The sequence below is a fragment of the Chenopodium album genome, chromosome 12, assembly GCF_948465745.1.
Source record: "Chenopodium album chromosome 12, dcCheAlbu1.1, whole genome shotgun sequence".
Taxonomy (NCBI): Eukaryota; Viridiplantae; Streptophyta; class Magnoliopsida; order Caryophyllales; family Amaranthaceae; genus Chenopodium; species Chenopodium album.
Window position 1 is genome coordinate 9,424,913 of NC_137845.1, and position 20,484 is coordinate 9,445,396.

The 20,484-nt window shown below is 34.0% G+C and overlaps 2 protein-coding genes and 1 long non-coding RNA gene across 4 annotated transcripts; 1 reads left to right on the forward strand and 2 right to left on the reverse strand.

The window, feature by feature from the left end:
- Positions 1-1,947: 1,947 nt before the first annotated feature.
- Positions 1,948-9,959, forward strand: LOC145570266 (proline transporter 2-like). 2 transcript variants are annotated; one of them, XM_081629305.1, is made up of 8 exons: positions 1,948-2,159; positions 6,661-6,885; positions 6,995-7,089; positions 7,423-7,609; positions 8,230-8,354; positions 8,479-8,694; positions 9,467-9,697; positions 9,784-9,959. In XM_081629305.1, exons 1-8 carry the CDS (start codon positions 2,042-2,044, stop codon positions 9,931-9,933), a joined length of 1,347 nt encoding a protein of 448 aa, XP_081485431.1. In that variant the 5' UTR covers positions 1,948-2,041; the 3' UTR covers positions 9,934-9,959. The 2 variants fall into 2 exon arrangements, with proteins under 2 accessions (XP_081485431.1, XP_081485430.1); XM_081629304.1 differs by lacking the exon at positions 1,948-2,159 and adding an exon at positions 5,836-6,132.
- Positions 6,196-10,845, reverse strand: LOC145570267 (uncharacterized). Its single transcript, XR_014096421.1, has 4 exons — positions 10,285-10,845; positions 7,732-7,877; positions 7,394-7,644; positions 6,196-6,307 (listed from the first exon to the last, which is right to left on the reverse strand). It is a non-coding gene; the product is annotated as an uncharacterized LOC145570267 (long non-coding RNA).
- A 201-nt stretch (positions 10,846-11,046) lies between these two features.
- LOC145571898 (pentatricopeptide repeat-containing protein At2g22410, mitochondrial-like) lies at positions 11,047-13,129 on the reverse strand. Its single transcript, XM_081630925.1, has 2 exons — positions 11,171-13,129; positions 11,047-11,082 (listed from the first exon to the last, which is right to left on the reverse strand). Exon 1 carries the CDS (start codon positions 13,078-13,080, stop codon positions 11,413-11,415), a length of 1,668 nt encoding a protein of 555 aa, XP_081487051.1. The 5' UTR covers positions 13,081-13,129; the 3' UTR covers positions 11,047-11,082; positions 11,171-11,412.
- Between the last annotated feature and the right edge of the window lie 7,355 nt (positions 13,130-20,484).

Here is a 20,484-nt window from a genome sequence, read left to right on the forward strand (position 1 = left end):
GCATTATAATCCGGACTCACGTGAAACGGTCTCACACAAAACCTTCTCATTTTATTAATATCAATTGTTTATAATTTTTACGCGTATAGAAATGAAGTTATATTCGTTTTAAAACACGTCTTTGAGACCATAAAAGTCAAATATGGCAAACAAATAGGGACAGAGAGAGTAAGTAAATATGAATAGTAGCATTGAGAGTACACAATTATTTTAGTAAATTGGTTTAATTACATTGGAAGTAGGTGTATCTTTACCTTTTAAAAAGTACTCCCTTCGTCTCTTAATACAAAGCTTCTTTCTATCATTTATTATTCACATAATAAAACACTTGTGAAAAGAGTGAAAGACTATCACACCCTTAAAATGAAAAAACACTTATAAATAGAGTGAAAGACTATTACACCCTTAAAATGTTTGTTTACCTATATATATGCCTCAATTGATATACGGAGTAATATTAATTACTTCTAAGCTTTTTCTTGTATCACTTTATGATTTAACTCTATAAAATAGTGTTTGGACAATTATACTCTCAAATTAAATGTTAATTTTTTCATTTGTCCTCATTAATGTTAATTGTCTTTATTTTATTTACTCTTAAGAATAGTTAGTGAACATTTATACCTAAAAATATTTGTTTACATATTTTCTCATTATGTTGACAATTACCGAAAGATCTTTTGAACATGGCTAGCTATAGCGCGCATTGCGCAAGTTAGCCACCTAGTGAGGGGAAAGTGTTTAAAAAATACATTAATCTATAAAATAATTTAAGCGTAATCATTAAATGAAAACGCTTAAAATGACAAGCATAATTTTTTTTTACAAGACTATCTCCGTTTTTTTTTTTTTGTTGTTGTTGTTGTTGTTGTTGTTGTTGTTGTTGACTTTTACACTATTCACAAACTGCACTTTGATTCGCTTTTGTAATTTATAAGTACGATAAAATATTATCACGTGAGATCTTGTTTGAATCATCTTAATATATGTTTTATTAATATGCACTTTTTATAATTTTACAATGTTGATAATTAGAAATATTAAGCGTAAACAACATGCGTTGGCAATCGTGATAATAAAACGCCGTCATCTAAAAAAATCGAGGTAGTAGTAGGTTTTGTCAAATAGGGACTATATAGAGAGTAAAAATTATTCGTATATCGGTATATGGAGTAAAGACAATAAGGATGTTAAGCGAAACAAAAAAAAAATAAAAAAAATGTATAGATAGATATAAATTGCTAAGAAAATGACTTTTGTCATTATTCATTTTTTATTTTTTATTTTTAAAGCTTGTAAATGTGAAAGATAATATTTTAATATTACAATCCAGTCCCTGGATCTGGCAATAATAGAGATCACAAGGTTACAAAATATGAAATTACCGACATGAAATAGGCAGCTAAATATCGTCCCTGAAATAAATGACAATTCATCTTACCCATTCATAAATCATAATACCCTACTACTCTTTCAACTTGTCTATATACTTATGATTGATGGAGCTTAGAAGTGGTGTGGATCCCATCTACTTTCCTCTTCAATGAGTGGTGTTGGCAAATTTTGCATTTGGTATTGTTTTGCTACTTAACTAAATTAAATGGAGTGATAGAAAAGAATGCATCGTAAAACTATGTCACATTCTTTTTACTCTTTATTTGATGATAGGAGTTAAATCTGATTGTCAGTTAAATTAATTCCGAATAGAGAGAGTAACGTACAATCCCTTGCCGACCACTCCGGATGCCGTCCCTAGCCTACTACGTGAATAGACCACAACCTGCCAACATGCATATATTACCAACCATGATAGAGATCCTCACCAAAAAGTTGGGAAAAAGAGAGACAAATGAAAGAGGAAGTAGTGGCCAAGTACACATGGAAAATAATGTAGTAGTAGCAGCAGCCAGCAGGCAAAAGTTGTAATATTAGGGTCATTGATTGATGCAAATTAATGGTCCTTATTACTCATCAGATGTTTTCCTTATAAAGAAGTAACAATTGGCAAATGTAACAATATCACTCTCAAAAGTTTAGATAAATGGAGATAACAGAAAGCAAAATTAGACAGCAAGAAACACTTAACATTGAATCTGGATCAATTAGAGATGATCAAAACCAAGAAGAGTGTCCTACTTCTGCTCACACTATTGGAAATGGTGAGTTTTTTTTGTTTATCATCTAAGCCTTTAGATATTATAACTTGTATTTTTCTTTTATGTCATCATCTAAGCTTTTGAATTATTGCTCTGACAATTCTGTTTATTAACACTATATGTCACAAAGTTGTAAGTGCTAGTATAAGTCCTATTCCATCTCCACGCCTAAGTCAGTCCGTCCTATATAGATATTATAAATAGTATGTGTGATAATTAATTATGAACAAAGGGAGTAGAATATTATAAAGAAACACTTTTTGATAATGGGAAGGAGAGAGGAGGATGTCTCTTGGCTTTTAGGCCAATGGTGTCAATCACCCCGCCATGCACTAAATATCTTTCCAAAGAAACATAAGTACTTCGTACTTCCTTTGTTTCCTTAAAATTTCAGCAGTGTGAGGTGAACGAGAAGACCTTAAAACAAGCAAGATTACTTTAAGTTTAGGTTATGTTTAGCTATCAAGTCATCGACGTAATTACCTTAATAATTCATGCAAGATTTATATAACAGCCTACAACCAACCTAGAGAAAAGAAAAAAATACACTAACCAAAAGTACGCAAAATTTTAAATACCATCCCGTTGCTAACCAGCAAACATTTTGGTAACATACGAAGTGTTCTCTACTTAATTTAATCCGAGCATGACTCGAGCACTACCTAGTTATGTATAACTATAAACCTCGGGTGACCTCTCTGGCTCTCACTAGCCAAAGACACTGAATCACATATACAGGGGTAATGAGCTTATGGGCTGAGACACCTAATTCCTATCCCATTTTGTTCCCCTCTCCCTTATCCTTGAGTCTCAAGTGATGAGATAAGTGACCACCGAGCCATTTTTTGTCTTCTTGATATAACAGCTTCTTGTCTTATATGCAAGATTTCGACTGCAACATAAGAAATTTCAGTAAACCCTCATTTTCTAGCACCTCATTATTGACTTGAGAGAAAAATTTAAGTATAATTTATAAGATATTTGTTTCATAATAGTATTAAATAAAAATGCAATTAAAGAAGAATCTTATAAGTGAGCATATAACATCCCTTAAAAAGTATTGGAAAAGAGAGCATATAATCCTTTTGGATCCAGTTAAAAGCTAATAAAATAACCAGCCAATAATTAATTCATTCATTTACCAAGCTAAACTTCATCTTCCAACCTTGTGGACATTGTGGTTGGAAGTTCAATCCACAATAAGGGTACTTGAGAGTGAATATCTCCCTCCCCTCATTATGCATCTAGCTTTCACCTTACCTACCAAAAATTATCATTAATTCAATTCTATAAACAAAACCATCACTTTTTCAATCAATCAATCAATCAATCAATCAAAGCCTTAATCCCAAAAGTGGGGTCGGCTAACATGAACCAAATTTGATTATTCCGTGTAGTCATCAACATAAATCTTTCTCCTCCATCCCTTACGATCCAAAACTTCATCCTCACGTAAATCCATGCACTTCATATCCTTCCTCACTCCTTCCAACCAAGTCATTTTTGGTCTCCCTCTTCCTCGTTTAATCCCTCCATGATCCCACTCTTCCACTCTTCGCACCGGTGCACCCTCGGGTCTCCGTCTTACATGTCCAAACCAACGCAGACGGTTTTCCCTCAATTTATCTACAATGTCTGCCACACCTACTTTCTTGCGAATAACCTCATTTCTGATTCTATCTCTTAAAGTGTTTCCACACATCCACCTTAACATGCGCATTTCCGTAACCTCCATCTTTTTAATATGCTCTTTCTTAGAAGCCCAACATTCTGTACCATAGAGCAACACTGGTCTTATGGCAGTCCTGTAGAATTTTCCCTTCAACTGTAAGGGAATGTTGCGGTCGCATAACACTCCCGTGGCCGCTCTCCATTTAAGCCACCCTGACTTAATCCTGTGGGCCACGTCTTGATCAATGTCACCATTCTTCTGGATGATCGACCCAAGATACTTAAAACATTCACTCATGGTCAAATCCTTTCCATCCAAACTCACCACTTCATTGCTTGTCCCCCTCTGAGTGTCAAAACGACATACCAAATATTCAGTCTTACTCCGACTTAGCTTAAACCCTCTAGATTCCAACCTTTGCCTCCATTGCTCCAACTTGACATTAACCCCATCCTTAGTCACATCCACCAAAACGATATCATCCGCGAACAACATACACCATGGAACCTCATCTTGAATTGGTCTAGAACCGTTGCAAAAAGAAAAGGGCTTAATGCAGACCCTTGATGCAATCCGATTGTAATAGGGAAATCTTTTGTCAACCCTCCGCATGTCCTCACATTTGTTGACACATCCCGATACATATCCTTAACTAGGTCTACATACCTTCGTGGGATACCTTTCTTCAACATTGCCCACCAAAGTATCTCTCTTGGCACCTTGTCATATGCTTTCTCTAAATCAATAAAGACCATATGAAGATCTTTCTTCTTTTCCCTATAAAACTCCATCATTTGTCTTATCAAATGGATTGCCTCCATAGTAGATCTCCCAGGCATAAAACCAAATTGGTTATCTGAAATCCTTGTGCATGCCCTCAACCTTTGTTCAATCACCCTTTCCCACAACTTCATAGTATGGCTCATAAGCTTAATTCCTCGATAGTTAGAACAATCTTGAGCGTCTCCTTTGTTTTTATAAATCGGGACCAAGGTGCTCTTCCTCCAATCTTGTGGGATCCTTGTAGCCGTCCATATCTTGTTGAAAAGGTTTATTAACCAATCAATACCAATCTTACCCAAACACCTCCACACCTCTATCGGTACCCCATCAGGGCCAACCGCCTTCTTAGGTTTCATCTTCCTCAGTGCAATCTCCACCTCTACTCTCCTAAAACCATCACTTTTTCAAAAAAAAAAAAAAAAAAAAATGAAAATGACTTTGTTTGCTTGAATGAAAAGAATTGAAAAAAAATATGTTAATCTTCAACAAAAAGTAATTTTGTTTTGTCCTTTCCATATTGTTAAAAAAAAAAATTTAGTATTGTAAAAAGCAGATTAAAACAAATAAAAACTATTTTAATTACTCCGTAGTAAATATTTAAATAAATTCTTTTTTAAAAAAAATTAACGACTAAATAAAAATTAGTAAAAACAGACAAAAACCAGTTTAATCATTAATACAAGTAATCAAGCTTAATCAACCGTAAACATTTTTAACTTGTAAAAACAATTTATGTAGTAAAATTATTCGGTTCAATAAATTCAGGTAAAGAAGACAGACCTCAATCATAAATCATACAAGGCCTAAAGCCACAACAATTTTTATTTTTTATTTTTTTTTATAATTTACACGATAAGGTCAACTGGGCCCCAACCGAGAGCTCCTATCACAGAAAGCTCGACTGGCAATGCCCGGAGGGTTATAGGGATGGGATTTGTGCCCAATGAGAATCGAACTTCGCACCTCAAGGATACTAAGTGACCTCTAGGTCACTGGTCCAAGAGATCATTCTCAAAGCCATGGCTGTATATTATGGCTTTATGTATGTTTTTTTAAAGGTTAAAGGACCCACTTTTAACAATAGGTCCAATGAATAAGACTCCAAATCTAAGCTTGGGACGGAGTATCTATAATATTAATTCTTGACCATAGATACACCATATATGCATGCTAAAATAGCATGATTGAACTCCAACCAAAAATGGGAATATTGAACAAAAACAGAAAAAAAAAAAAAAAAAAAACACACACAAATTTAAAATAACTCACCACTGTCCAGTGTCCACCAAAACAAATACAGTATATAACATTATGCGGTCCTCTAAACTTCATACCATACGCTCTCCTTATAAAAAACCAGCAAGTGGCAACAATCACTAAGCTTAGAAAAAGAAAAGAAAACTATGGAGACAGAAGGAAAAACTAGTCATCCATCAGCTTTTAACTTAGAATCAGGCTCTATAAAGAATAATGATCAAATTCTAGAAGAAGTTCCGACTTCAGCTCATGCTATTGGGAATGGTTAGTTTCAGTCACTCACCTTAGTCTCATAGAATCAAATAGCTTGTTTAGTATAGTATACTGCTTGAATCGTGTGATCTAGTGCACTGCTTTATTTATTCTGTGTTCCATTCATGCATGACATGTTACCAAGAGTCCAAGACTTCCTTGACTTCGATAGTAAGTTGCATTATATCTGCATCAAAGTTGGTAAATTCTCAAGGGTGACAAGTTGACAACTATGACATGCGATCAGATATTGTCGTATAACTCACATAAGTATAGAATCTTAGTACACTTACTATGTCCTTAGTTTGTTTTTGAGGGAGGACTGAAGATTCCTTCTCATATTAAGCCTAAGGTGCCAGTTCCCTCTACCATAGTGCAATATCTCTTAGCACTAGATCAGTGAAGTGTACAAAAAAGAGGAAAATGTGTTATCCTACACTTATTTACAATTTAAATGTGTATCTTCTTAGATTCTTCTATCTATAAGCCTGATGAAACAGAATGTTTTGACACAATAATTTTGTTATGGTTTATATACAGATTCATGGCAGCAGGTTAGTTTGATGCTCGTAACGAGCTTCAACTGTGGATGGATACTAAGCTTTTCAAACCTTATGTTGGTGCCCCTGGGTTGGGTATGGGGTATTGTCTGCTTAGTTCTTGTTGGGTTCTTCAGTTGCTACTCAAGCTGTGTATTAGCAGGCTTTCACTTCATCCAAGGTCAGAGATTCATCAGATACAGAGACGTCATGGGTTATCTATTTGGTTAGTATGCTAAAAAAAACTACAGTATAAAGTTTCAACTGTATTATTCAGATGTATTTCGAAATTGGATATGAAGTAGACACCTAACACCAAACATCTAACCGTGCAGGGAAGAAATTGTACTATGTAACATATATGCTCCAATTTTCAACCTTTATTTTAGCAAATATGGGTTTCATCCTTCTAGGAGGCAGAGCACTGAAGGTAAATTGTTCATTTAACCTCCTTCAAACCAAAAACATTAAAAATAAAAATTAAAAAAAAAAATGATTATGCAGTCTTAGAAATCAGTAGGCAAAATCCGCCATAATTGATTATGAATACTTTTAATCTAGTGAGTTAATCAAGAAGAACTGGCTATGTTTGGCTGTGTGAAAATTAAATAGTTAAGGGTAATTTCAAATAATTTTGTAAGAAGCTTCCTTCTCTTAGATGCAGTTTGATTATAATCAGCAGCTCCACCCAAAAGAAACAACATATAAGCAAATATAGAGAAAGATCTTAATACCAGCTAAACTTGTAATGGTCTTCTTGCAGGAGATAAATCTGGTGTTCAGTGAGACAGCCTTGAGGCTCCAGTATTACATCATTATCACAGGAGTAGTATACTGCATATTTGCTTTTGTCGTCCCAAACATGTCTGCCATGAGAGTGTGGGTAGGAGCTTCTACATTTCTCACCTTCGGTTTTATTGGAGTTCTTCTTGCGGTATCAGCAAAAGATGGTAAGCTCAATGTTGTTAATGTTTATGACCTCAACCTGCAATAACATGTACAGATGCCAAAGAATTATGTAGTGTACTTAATTTGATAGAGCTTCAAAGGTTTGTGGCTTATTTCCCCTCACCAGAATTTAGCAGATAGGTCTGTCCCTAATCGGTTTTGTTAGGTCTTTAGCCTTTTGCCTAACAGGCTAACACAATTTTCCCATTCCTCCTCAACAACACTATTCCATTCCCCCAACTTGAGGTAAAACACGGAGCAACAATCACCCTAAATCAGAAAGCAAAAACAGAAATAGCATTAATTGCCTTTAAACTACCTTGTCTTAAGGCTGAAAAATGTAATTTGAATTTAGTAACTTAAAACAGATAGATCTTTCAAAATTTATGTTAATTAGAAGCTGAACTGAATGTTGCATCCCTACAATGCCCGCTCAATGCATAAATAATGCAAGTAATGTGATTGTGTGTGTAATATATTTAAATGCACACGTGTGAGTGAATGTAAGCACTACGCACAGTAAAATTTATATACAGTACATAACAATTGTTTCTTTAATTTAACATTTCTACTCCATCAAATGCAAATTTCAGCCCAACTTATTCATCCATTCACTTTGCAGGAAATTCTAGCAGACACAGAAACTATGAAGTTAGGGGTAGCACAGTGGGTAAGGTGTTTAATGCCTTAGGTGCAGTATCGGCCATGATCGTAAGCAACAATTCAGGCATGGTACCAGAAATACAGGTGAAAATTACTACTTACTATGAGCTTTGACACCATAGAAAGTATATAGTTATGCAGAAACAGAGAGCAATATTCAAACTAGCTTCAATGAGACAATGACCAAATTTAATTTTGAATCGTGCAGTCAACTCTCCAGAAGCCAGTTGTCAGGAACATGAGAATTGCCTTGTGTACACAATATACTGTTGGCCTCATGGTATATTATGGTGTTAGTATCTACGGATATTGGCTTTATGGTTCAGATGTTCCAGATTATCTCCCTATGGCACTAAGCGGCCCAAAATGGGCAAAGATCCTGATCAACTTAGCTGTCTTTCTACAAAATGTCATCTCTCAACATGTATGTGTTATTTTGCTTCTTCTTACTTAAATTACTCCCCATCTCCCCCTTTTCATACTTCTGCTTCACATAAATTCCAGATTAAAAACATATTATATAAGAGTAAATTAGACAAATCAAATAAGTTACTTAAGTCTCTACAGAGTACAGACTGGACATACTGCATCTACATTAATTCAAATTAGTAACTAAAAATTATTTCACCATCATAAGTCAGTTTAAAATCATGTAGTGGCACTATAAGCAAGTATTTTTGACATGGAAGAAGAAGTGAGAGGGTAATAGGACAAAGGAGTGATTAGAGAAAGGACTAATAAATGAGGAGTTACAGAATCAACAAGGGTAAATCGTTGAAACTTGAAAGAGTCTCCAATGACCAACAAACATATTGAATATATTACCTCGTAGTAAAGTAGTAGATCAATGATCCAGGTGCTATTTATTGTGTAGTTGTAGGCACATGAGCTATATTTTTTAGGTTTGGAGGGAGAAAATGAGAAGGGTTAAAGGTTTCACTACTACTTTACTAGGATATTTCTAGATAATCTTATATTGAACTTCCTAAATATGCTTTAATTGTAACCAACCAAGATTACTATAATACAAAGACATGATCATGATATCTTCATACAACAAATTATGAATAACTGTTTGGTCAATGTCTCCAATTGAACTCATAATTAAAGAAGGAATTTGCATGGGAAGTATCTTAAGCTAATAATTGTGACTCACAACAGTATCGCTTACCTTCAAATATTTCATACAATGTCAGATGTTCTTCCAACCAGTTCATGAGGCGCTAGATACCAAGTTTCTGAAAGTTGACGAGAGTACATACTCAAGAAGAAATATAAGAAGGCGATTTTTGCTACGGGTACTTGTATTTACAGGCAATACTTTGGTGACAGCGGCCATACCTTTCATGGGAGATTTCATGAACCTCTTGGGATCATTTACACTTGTTACATTAACTTTTATCTTTCCAAGCATGATCTACATCAAGGTAACTTATACTAAGGCTAAGCAGTTTCAATAAAAGTAACAACACAAAAATCAGTTATAAATTTTGACTCTTATTTTATGCCATAGGTTAAGGGGAAGACTGCTAGGACTGGGATGAAGGCATGGCATTGGATTCTCATCATTGTATTTTCCATACTAGCAGTGGCAACTACAATCTCGGCAGTCAGATTAATCATCAATAATGTTAGAAACTATGAATTATTTGCCAATCAATAATATATTGAAGTACATACAGGCAACAATAGGCTCTAATCAAGGTCATTAGTGTTCCTAACAGTAGCTTCTACAGCAGTGCTCCAAAATAAAAGTGCAAGAATGCCCCTGGCTGCATTGCTGGGGAATTGTTAAGCAAAATGTGACACAACCAGCACTCCTTAAATTAGAATATTATATAACTATGGATTTGCAAAGCAAAGCAGATGAAGGTTTTATTAACAAAAGATATAAAAGAAAAGGGCCAATAAAAAAATTGCAACTGCTACGGGCAAGGACATGCTGGGGGAGTTTAGACATCATCTTTACAGAGGTAACTCACCGGGAAAAAGAAATTATCTGGGAAAAAGTTACCTTTCTTCAAGTGTTGGACTCAAAAGATGGCGAGACTGTCGGACGGAAACAGAGAAACTGTCCAAGGAGAATGCCGAATAAGCAATGTTGGTGAACAAGCGAGGGGGCAGGAAAAGTTGAAAAACAGTGGAGACCAATTTAGCCATGCATACAACAGAAAGGAATGAATGGGCATGCAAATGGAGTCAGGGTGGGGAGTAGTAGCTCCCAACCCAGTTTCTTTCCCCTGAGATAGAGGTTCAACTACTACCAAGAGCATGTGGAGATTACAGCTTCCCTCCATTCACTCTCCTTTTTACCTAAAACATAACCAAGTAGATAGAGATTAAATGAATTGCATGTGTAAATTTCCCAGATTAAGGTCTTAGAAGATAAAATCAATTCCTGTAGTTATAGACCATCAAGTGTATCCAACCTTTTCACATTGGTAAAGCAGTAATTCAACTATCTAGCATGATACATTTGGAGTTTTGGACATATATTAGAAAGTTCAATCTAATGGCAGCATAATAAATGTGTATGTAGCAGAGTAAAGGTAAACTACAGCAAAATAATGGAAGAAAAAAGAAAAAATACAGCAGAAGCTTTCAGGTGCTTTAACAAACAGCATTAAAGTCGTGCAATGCAAAATTGTCTGACTTGCTTCAATGCGGACTTAGACCAAAATTTTATGCCAAATACAACTAAAGAAATTGTAGAAAAATGTCTTTCAAAAAAAATTGTAGAAAAATGTAGCAAATTAAAGAAAGGTATACCTCAGCTCAAGTATATTTGGCAGTCTCACCTGCACTCTATATTCTGCACATAATCCAAGATTAGTGCCATCAGACATTGACTGCAAATACGTTTGTTCTGTTTAAAATGTACAAGCCAGCAATCACATTACCTCGATCAAACTAGAGGCGCAGTTATTCTAACTTGCCATTAGGAAACTGATAAGATATCTTATATTGATAAAGAGATCAATGAAAGATTATAACTCTACATATTATAAGATCAAAAGGAAGGCTGATATTCCTGTACTTGGACTCCAGAAAACAGAACAATGCACCTTCATACCACCTCAAAATCAGAATCCGTCGTTACATAGTCTGTTTTCCCTTTGTCACGATCATCTACCCAGTTCACTCACACAGGGCCACTATAAACTTTTCCGTATTTGTTAGATTCAACCCAACTATGACCAGGTAATTTAGCTGTGATCTTTTTCTTCATAGCTTTTCGAACTCTTTCAGCCTCATCCCATTGCTCTCTTTCAGCATAGATACCAGAGAGAAGCACATAGTTACCAGTATTATTAGGTTCTAATATAAATAGTTCTTGAGCAACAAGTTCTGCTATTTCAACATTGCTATAAGTTCGACAGGCGGCAAGAAGAGCACCAAAAGCAGCAGGGCGAGGATCCATTGGCATACTCTTGAGCATCTTATACGCTTGCTCAAGTCTCCCAGCACGCCCAAGCATATCAACTACGCAAGCATAATGATCTGCATCCGGCTCAATCTTGTAATCGTTTATCATGCTCTCCCAATATGCTAAACCATCATCAACAAGTCCCGTATGGCTACACGCATTTAACACTCCAACAAAAGTTATATAATCAGGTTCAACCTTCGCCATCAACATTTTTTGAAACACCTCAAGCGCTCTGATGCCATGCCCATGTGAAGCAAGGCCTGTTATAAGTGCACTATAAGGGTATACATCCGGCTGAGGAATCTCCTCAAACAACCGACACGCTTCTTCAATGTTCCCACATTTAGCGTGCATATCAACCAATGAAGTAAGAACTTTAACATTTCGCTCAATGCCTTCTTGATTCACTAGTTTCATGATCCAATTGGTCAAATCAGGACGTCCTAACTGCGCCAATGCAGATATTACAGCAGTCATTGCAAAAGCATCAGGCTTAACATGTACTCCTTGCATTCTACGAAAATACGTCAATGCATCATTCGGTTGTCCATTTTGAGCATATCCGGAAATCATGGCAGTCCAACAAACTAAAGTCTTCTCAGGCATAGCCTCAAAAAGGATTTTAGCCATATCCATCATCTTATTTTTAGTATAACCAACTAGCATTGTTGTCCAAGTTACAACATTCTTCTCAAACATCAAATCAAATGTAGCTCGAGCCGAATCCAAATCACCATTATTCACATATCCTACAACCATAGCATTCCAAGAAATCAAATTTCTAACAGGCATTTCATCAAAAATCATCTGGGCATCTCCCATTTCATCCCCAACTCTAGCATAAGCACCCAAAATAGCATTATAAGAAACTACATCTCTTTGAGGCATTTCGTCGAACACTTTGCGTGCACAACCCAACTTACCACATTTCCCATACATATCAATCAAAGCATTAAAAACTTCAACAATTGAACAAAACCCAGATTTCACAACACGCCCATGAACCTCACATCCATGATTAAGGTCACAAAGAGCAGCACACGAGTTAAGTAGAAAAGGGTAAGTGTAATTATCAGGTTTTACATTACAACGAACCATTTGAAGGTATAATTGCAAGGATTCATAGCAGAGAAATGGGGTTTTCGAGAAATATCTGATTGAGTGATTGAAGAGAAATGCAGTGACATGGTGAGAGAGAGAAGAGAAGAGGAGATGGGTGTGACGAGGAGAGAGAGCGGTGTACAGAGTAACAATGGAGGAAGTAATTGAGTGTTGTTCATGGAGATTGTGGCGTAGAATTTGGGCGTGAATTTGTTTAAGGTTAATGATTGAATTGCAGTTTCTTAATAGAGATTGAATTGATTGATCTGCTACTTTCATGTTTGAAATAAGAGTGCAAAAGACTGAGTGAGTATTGAGTAACAAGACGGTTTCGTCTTTGTCCCAAAAAAAAAAAAAAAAATGGTTTTGTGTTTCATCGGAGATTCGGAGCCCTTTTCCTAAATAATGTTGGGAAAACATGTACAGCAAATCTTTTTTTAATTTCCCGTATCGTCCACGTCATCGGTTTAGTGGAAATTTTTTTTTTAACGGTTAAAAAGAAATAGCAGTGTGCTACTAACAACCGCTACTTCAAATAGCGGCTTACTTATTATAAACCGCTACTTGAAGTGGCGGTTTGTATTTACTAAGTATTTTTTTTAACAAAATCACTTTCCCCTTTTCCCTAGTAAAATAATTCAACAAAATCATGACCGCTAATTTAAGTAGCGGAGTTTTGAGGAAAACCGCCACTTCAAGTAGCGGTGTATGAAATTAAAACCGCTAATTCAAGTAGCGGTTTATTCTCTTAACACCATTACTTGAAGTAGCGGTTTGTTGCTGGACCGAGAAAAAAAAAACGGTTTGTTTTCCTTAGCTGATGTGGACGATACGGTGGAAATTAAAAAAAAAATCGGCTGTATTTTGGGAATTGCATGTTTTCCCAACATTATTTAGGAAAAGGGCTCATTTCATTGCGCTGTTTTTATTTTTATTTTTATTTTTATTTTTATTAACGAGATTGATCGTAGCGGTTATCTTTTTTTAAAACATAATTGTTTATTTAAGGAAATATGTTTAAAAATATCTTTATATTTTATTTTATTTTTTTTGCGAGATAAACCTATTTTCTTAATTATCCACTAATTAACTTAATTAGACTCTCATTTCAAAACCACCACCACCACCAACCAACCACCCATAGGATTCCATTTTTTTTTTATGTTTTGATTAATGTAAGCTAATTGTATTCCATTTTTTTTTAATTTATGTTTTGAATTAATTTAAGTCCAATAAAACTTGGACTTAGGTTGAATGTTACATAAAAATTTCTTTTAATAAATGAATAATATAAGTAGGTAAAAAAAAAAAAATTACTTGCAAATATATAGAAAATTGATCAACAATAACAATGGCAATAATGATTAGGGGGCGCGAGTGTGATGAAAATTTGCAAAAGCCTCCTTAATAGGCAGATTTGCTATGACAATATAATCAAAATGATGTTAGATAAATATTTAATATAATAATATTTTTATGTTATTATAAATTGAATGTCAAGGCTTTCTTTTAGGATAAGCCATTACATAAGATGAATGTTCATGGGAGTTTCTTATTTTTAAAATTATTTGCGAAACTATATAGAATATATAGATCAACAATAACAATGGCAAAAATGGTTAGGAGGAGGGTGTGATAGAACTTTGCAGAAGCCTCCTTTAGCACAAGAACTGCTACATAAACTGTTGCATTTGGTTTCACTTGCACATCCTGGAATACATTCTCCTATATGATTGTCTTGACAACATGTTACTTTTGAATCTCCAAAATCATCAGCTGCATGCCAATATATATTATATTATTGTATAACAAAATAATCTATACTATAATTGTTAAATGCAACGTGATTACATAAATTAGTTACATAGACCAAATAAAATAATAAACACGTACATACAATTTATTATTCTGCCGAAATTAATAGATAAGTAAGGTACAAACCTGAACAAACCACAAGGGCAACAAAGAGTAGAGCTACAATCATACTGATATTCTTCATGTCTTCCGAAGTTTTGTTGAGATCCTAAAAAATAACCGAACTTAAGTATGTATGTGCTTTGTATATATAACAAAGTGTAAATATATTTCAATAATATTCTATTTGTAGGTAAAAAAAAAAAGTTGAATAATAACACTAATGAGTTGAATACAAGTAAGGGAAAAAATTGATCCAATACCCCAGAATTTTGTTGACAATAGTAATTATATTACCTTCAAATTTTCAATAGACAAGTCTAGAAATATTAAAACCAAAGCTATTGATTGACAAGAATTCTTAGATTGATTATGATCATATATATAGTGTTGTATTTTACCAAAAATAAAAATAAAAAAGTATAGTTGTTAGATCAATTTTAATTTGGTAAATATTTTTATATGCCAGCAAATTAAATATACAGAAGATTTCCTAAATATGGAATTTCGGTCATTATTTGAATCAAGTTTACTAATAATTTAAAAGATCTAATAAAAGAAATTTGACAATATGTATTTACTAATTTATGTTAAGGTAATAGAAAGAGTTTCAAGTTGTTTAGGTAGTAATTAGGATACTAAATAATACATTCCCTCATACTCATAAAAAATTAAAAAAAAAATTAAAACACTAACCTTTTTTTTTTACAAGAAGAAAAGGGATTTCATTAATAAAATATAGCCAAACGGCACATACATATGATTCCTAGAAAAACAAGAATTCCAACATAAGTATACACCTTAAAACTAAATATATCGTAGATTTGATTAACAATCGCCTTAATAAAAAACTTCATCTGAAGCAATACAATCTGTGAGTTTGCACTGATTCGGCTTAAAATCCACTGATGCGTAGTCATTTGAGTGAAAATACTCATGTGGTCCTCCGTATTCTCGTAGAGATTATGAAACTCTAGATCTTCAATTTTAACCAAACAAACACAAAAAGAAAATAAACTCAGGAGAAAAATCATCATCAAAAGGATGAGATCTATTTATTGAAAGCAATTGAAAGGTTTTGGGGCTTACCACCGGTAAAATATCAGTGTAAGCCCCTACAAAGATTCACAACTGAGACCAAGAGGAAAAGAGATGGTAGAAATGGAGAGAAAAGGGAAAAGACAGGAAAACCTTCAAAAAAATTGAAAATACCTAGCAATGGAGGCTAGGAAAACCCTCCCAAGGGAAAAACCCTAATGGAAACTTAAAAACCCTCGTGACGACATATACAAAATATACAACGCATTTTCTATGCGACTAGCACACCGTGTGGCCGCTTGTAAAAAGAAATAGTAACGTCGCGCCTATGACACCGACAAGTTAACTCCTATTTTACTAACAGATTAGAGTAGCCCCTTATTATACTTATTGAGTTGCTCCTAAATAATTAACAAATAAAGTATCCCCTACAACACTCACATAACACTTACTAATAAGTAAGCCCTATATTTTCCTAAAATAAAAAAAACAAGTAAGCTCTATATCACTAATTGAGTAACCCATATAACACTAAGTGAGTAATCCTATGGTGGCTTGCCACATTGATGAATAACTAACACAATCAAACTTTACATTCATGTCGACGCAATATTTTGACTTAGTTTTTATGTAGTTAAATATCAATACAAAATTATATTCTTTTTAATTATAAAACCTTACATCAATATCTATTTAACAACTTAAAATGATAAAATATAAATTTAGTACATCTATATAAAATAAAGTAAAATAAATAAACTACAATCAATGTTAGTATTATAGATCGATAGTGAAACAAAAAAAAGGCTGATGTGTCAGTTATAATAGAAAGAAAGGAGTAAAAATTAGTGTCGAACTCTGTATTTAAAAATGAGAATTATACTTTATATAGAATTATATATTTTATATATCAATCAACTTTTTTACAATTTGCAGATGTGTGTTGTGACTTTTGTTGTCGTCGAATTAATGGTTTGTTTATATGTTTAGCAAAAGTTTAAAAGCTTGTTATAATAATTAAAAGATTTCGTGTTTGGGAGTTCTGTAACAAAATATTATAACAAATGAATTATATAGCATGTATAATATTTTGTTAAAAATTAAGTCTGCTATACCTAAAATCATATGGTAGAAAATTAGTAAAGTCATTATAATTGTATCACAATTTACATATATTTTTTTTAGAGAAAACACACATATTTATAAGCTATTTACAATTCACAACATGTCTAAATGTTTAAATATAAGCTAGAAAGCACATTATTATCAAGTTTGATCTTATTAGATTAAAAATGTTATAAATTTTTCAATATATCAACTTTGTATAATTTAAATTAATGCACAACTATATATATATATATATATATATATATATATATATATATATATATATATATAATGGTTAAAATAGTGAATCGTGAATCGGGAATCGTTTAAATGTTACACTTAACAAAGTGGAGGTAGTAATCCATATTATATTTTTTAAAATAAGATATATAATTTATACACATTAATATATATGAGTGATAATCTGCATTTAATATATAATCAATTATATCTTTTACTAATCCATAATATAAATTTGACTTAAATATAAAAGATATGGAAGGAGGAGGCCAGGGTGAGATCCATGAAGAAACTTGAAAAGGTCATATCCCACAAGTATAGTCTCATCAAGTTGAATTTTTCAGGATAAATAATTGGTTGAATTGAGTTTGATAATATTAGTGAGGATGATAACAGAGCACAATTAGCTTCAACATCATTAGGAATGGTGTTAGTAGCCATAGGAATAATGTGGGGAGGAAAAAAAATAAAAATAAAAAAACCTAAAACAGGGACACGTGGCAGCCATGGAGCTAGTGTGCCCTGTTTTTGTATAGTACTACCTCCGTTAACCATTATTATCTGCAACTTTTACCAAAAATGGACGCTAAAGATTAAGTGCAACATTTCCAAACCTTTCCATATTTAGTAAAAAATAATAATAAAATTACAAAACTACCCTTACTTAAAGCTTTATAACATCAATTATATTCTTAAAGACATGATTAATTATTTACTAATCTAACCTAATTAATCTTACTGCTCCTATCAAATTTAATTCATCTCCCCCATTAACTCATTGAAATCAACCAAACTAATTCAAAATCATCCAATTTCTCCTCATTCATACCCTAAATTTTCACCTTCTTCATCTTCCCCATTACCTTTCTCCCTCCTCCTTCAAACTCATTCCAGATCTGGTAAGACGAAGAAGAAGACGACGTAGGTTGTTGTCAGTGGGTTGGATGGGTATTCGGTGGGTGTGGCGGTTTCTTAGGTGGTTTTGGGTTCGAATTGGGGTGGGTTGTGATTCTGGGTTCGAGTTGGGGGTTTAGTTTCTGGTGGGTTGGCCATTTTCGGTGGGTGGATTTCAGTGGGTGGTCGTTCTCGGTGGGTGGTTTTCATAGGTGGTCGTTTTCGGTGGGTGGGTGGGTTTCGTAGGTTTCTGGTTCTGGTGGGTTGGTGAGTTTCGTAGGTGGGTGGGGGGGTTTCATAGGTGGGTGGGTGGGTCGTTTATGTAGGTTCCGGGTTCTGTGGGTGGGTTTTGGAGGGTGGTCGCCGATCTGGGTTTTGGTGTGTGTTCGTGGAGGTGGTGGTTCCGTCGGCGGTTTCGGTGGCTGGCACGCTGGATGGTTCTTTCATTTTTTTTTTAAATTTTTTATTTTTTTAAGATTTGGATTGATTAAATATTAATGATGTACCCTTACTTTTTGTTAAGCACCATTAAGAAGTTTTGCATTGGAGTCCGTTCCTCTCCCCAAAGTTGCAGATAATGGTTAACGGAGGTAATATATAGATTTTAGAATGGTAACCTTTAATAAAATTTGTGTGACTTTTAATATTATTGTCAACTTGAAGTACGATGTTATGTTAAATATAGTGACCCTAATTTTATTTAACATAGTGACCTTTAATATTTATATTAACCAGTATATTAATAATTTTAGTAAAAAAAAATACTACATGCACTGCATTAACAGTTATTTGCAACATTTGCCATTTTTGGTTGCTATCTATTAGGTGCGACAATTTTTTTTCTTTCCAATCTGAGTAACTTTTTGCCAACAAAATGACCATATTACCCTTACTTAAACAACTTAGACATCTAATTAAATTACTAACCTAATTTAACTCTTTACCTAATGAATCTGATTATTGTAATAATTTTCACAAAAAAATCATACATCTTCATCAAAACCATTCATCTCCCTAACTCTTCTTCAATTGAGATCTCCAGACACTAATCCTACATTTTTGTTCATCTTCCCCCTTCTCTCTCCTCTTGCGATTTGGGTTTGGGTTCGTTTGGTCGTGGGTCCGAGTTCGTGGGTTTGGGTCTAAGTTTGTGGGTTCGAAATCGTGGGTTTGGGTTTAGGTTTTGGTCGTGGGTTGGTGGGGGTTGCATGAGTTTCGTGGGGATGGGTTTCAGATCTGGTTCGTTGGGCTGGCGTGAGTTTCGTGGGGGGTGGTTTTAGGGGTTTCAAATATGGTTTTGTTGTGGTGGCTTAATTGGGAGTAATTCAATTTGTGGTGGTTTTGATTTAATTGGGTTTCGTGGTGGTTTGCTGGGTTTGTGTTGGTTAATGTATTGGGTTCATGGTGGTTTTGTCTGGTTAGTGGTGGTTTTAATTTGGGTGAGTTCTTGGTGATTTGTTGGGTTTGTGGGTTTGTTGGGTTCGTGGTTGGGTGTTGGGGGCTTTGGCTGGGTTCGTGGTTGGATTTTGATAGTTTTGGAGGTGGTTTTGGGTTCTAAGTGTCGGTAGGTTGGGTGGTTCTGGTGGTTGTCGGTGGGTTTTGGTGGTGGTTCTGGTTTTGGGTTTCAGTGGTTATGGGTTTTTGTTTATTTATTTATTTATTTATTTTAAGTAGGATTAATATATACTTAACCAAGGGTCCTTATTTTTCAATAATCATGCTTTAAAAGTATTGCCTAGGAGTCTGTGCTACCTCCCTTTGTTGCAAATAACTGTTAACGGAGGTAGTAATTAAAAAAATTAACCTCTTATGACTTTTATATAATTAAACAATGATTTTTATTTTAGGATATTTCTACAGCGGTCGTTTGAATTATGACTACCTTATTATTTTCATGATAAATTAATATGAGCGATCCATTTTTTCACACTATAAGTTGGACACAACTAGTATTCTAATTTCTACAATGCAAATATAATTTTTGAAAATTTTAATCCAACATAAAATAAATATTTTTCGAAAACGGTAAAATAAGAGTACAAATTACATAAATAAAACTAAAAAATTGATAAAATAAAAAAAATGTTAAGAATAATATTTTATAGCAAAAATAGAGTAATATAATTAATTACTTGGATAAAAATACATAATTATGACAGTCATATTTCAAACGACAACTATAGAATTTAATTTTCATAATTCCCATTGATACACTCCAGGTATTGACTTTTCTCAGCAGTACCACATTTTTTTTTTGACTTCCTGCTGATACACCCCAGTTTATGACTTTATACTTGTCGTGATTAGTCTGTTAATTACACGTTAATAACTTAGTAATGTTAGGTTAAAAGATGAGTTAGGTTGCTAAAGTAGGAAAAGACTAATATGCCCCCTTTTTAATTCTTCCCTCCATCACCCATAATTAAACCCCTTCCCCTTCCATTTATGTCGATTGGACATAAACCAAACACTTTCAAATTTCATCCCTCT

What these genes read in the sequence shown, in the direction of transcription:
- LOC145570266 (XM_081629305.1), top strand. Translation starts at nt 2,042, where the DNA reads ATGGAGATAACAGAAAGCAAAATTAGACAGCAAGAAACACTTAACATT. An exon ending in CGTCATGGGTTATCTATTTG is followed by an intron (nt 6,886 to 6,994) that starts GTTAGTATGCTA and finishes CTAACCGTGCAG; the next exon opens with GGAAGAAATTGTACTATGTA. An exon ending in CAAGCATGATCTACATCAAG is followed by an intron (nt 9,698 to 9,783) that starts GTAACTTATACT and finishes TTTATGCCATAG; the next exon opens with GTTAAGGGGAAGACTGCTAG.
- LOC145571898 (XM_081630925.1), bottom strand. Translation starts at nt 13,080, where the DNA reads ATGAAAGTAGCAGATCAATCAATTCAATCTCTATTAAGAAACTGCAAT.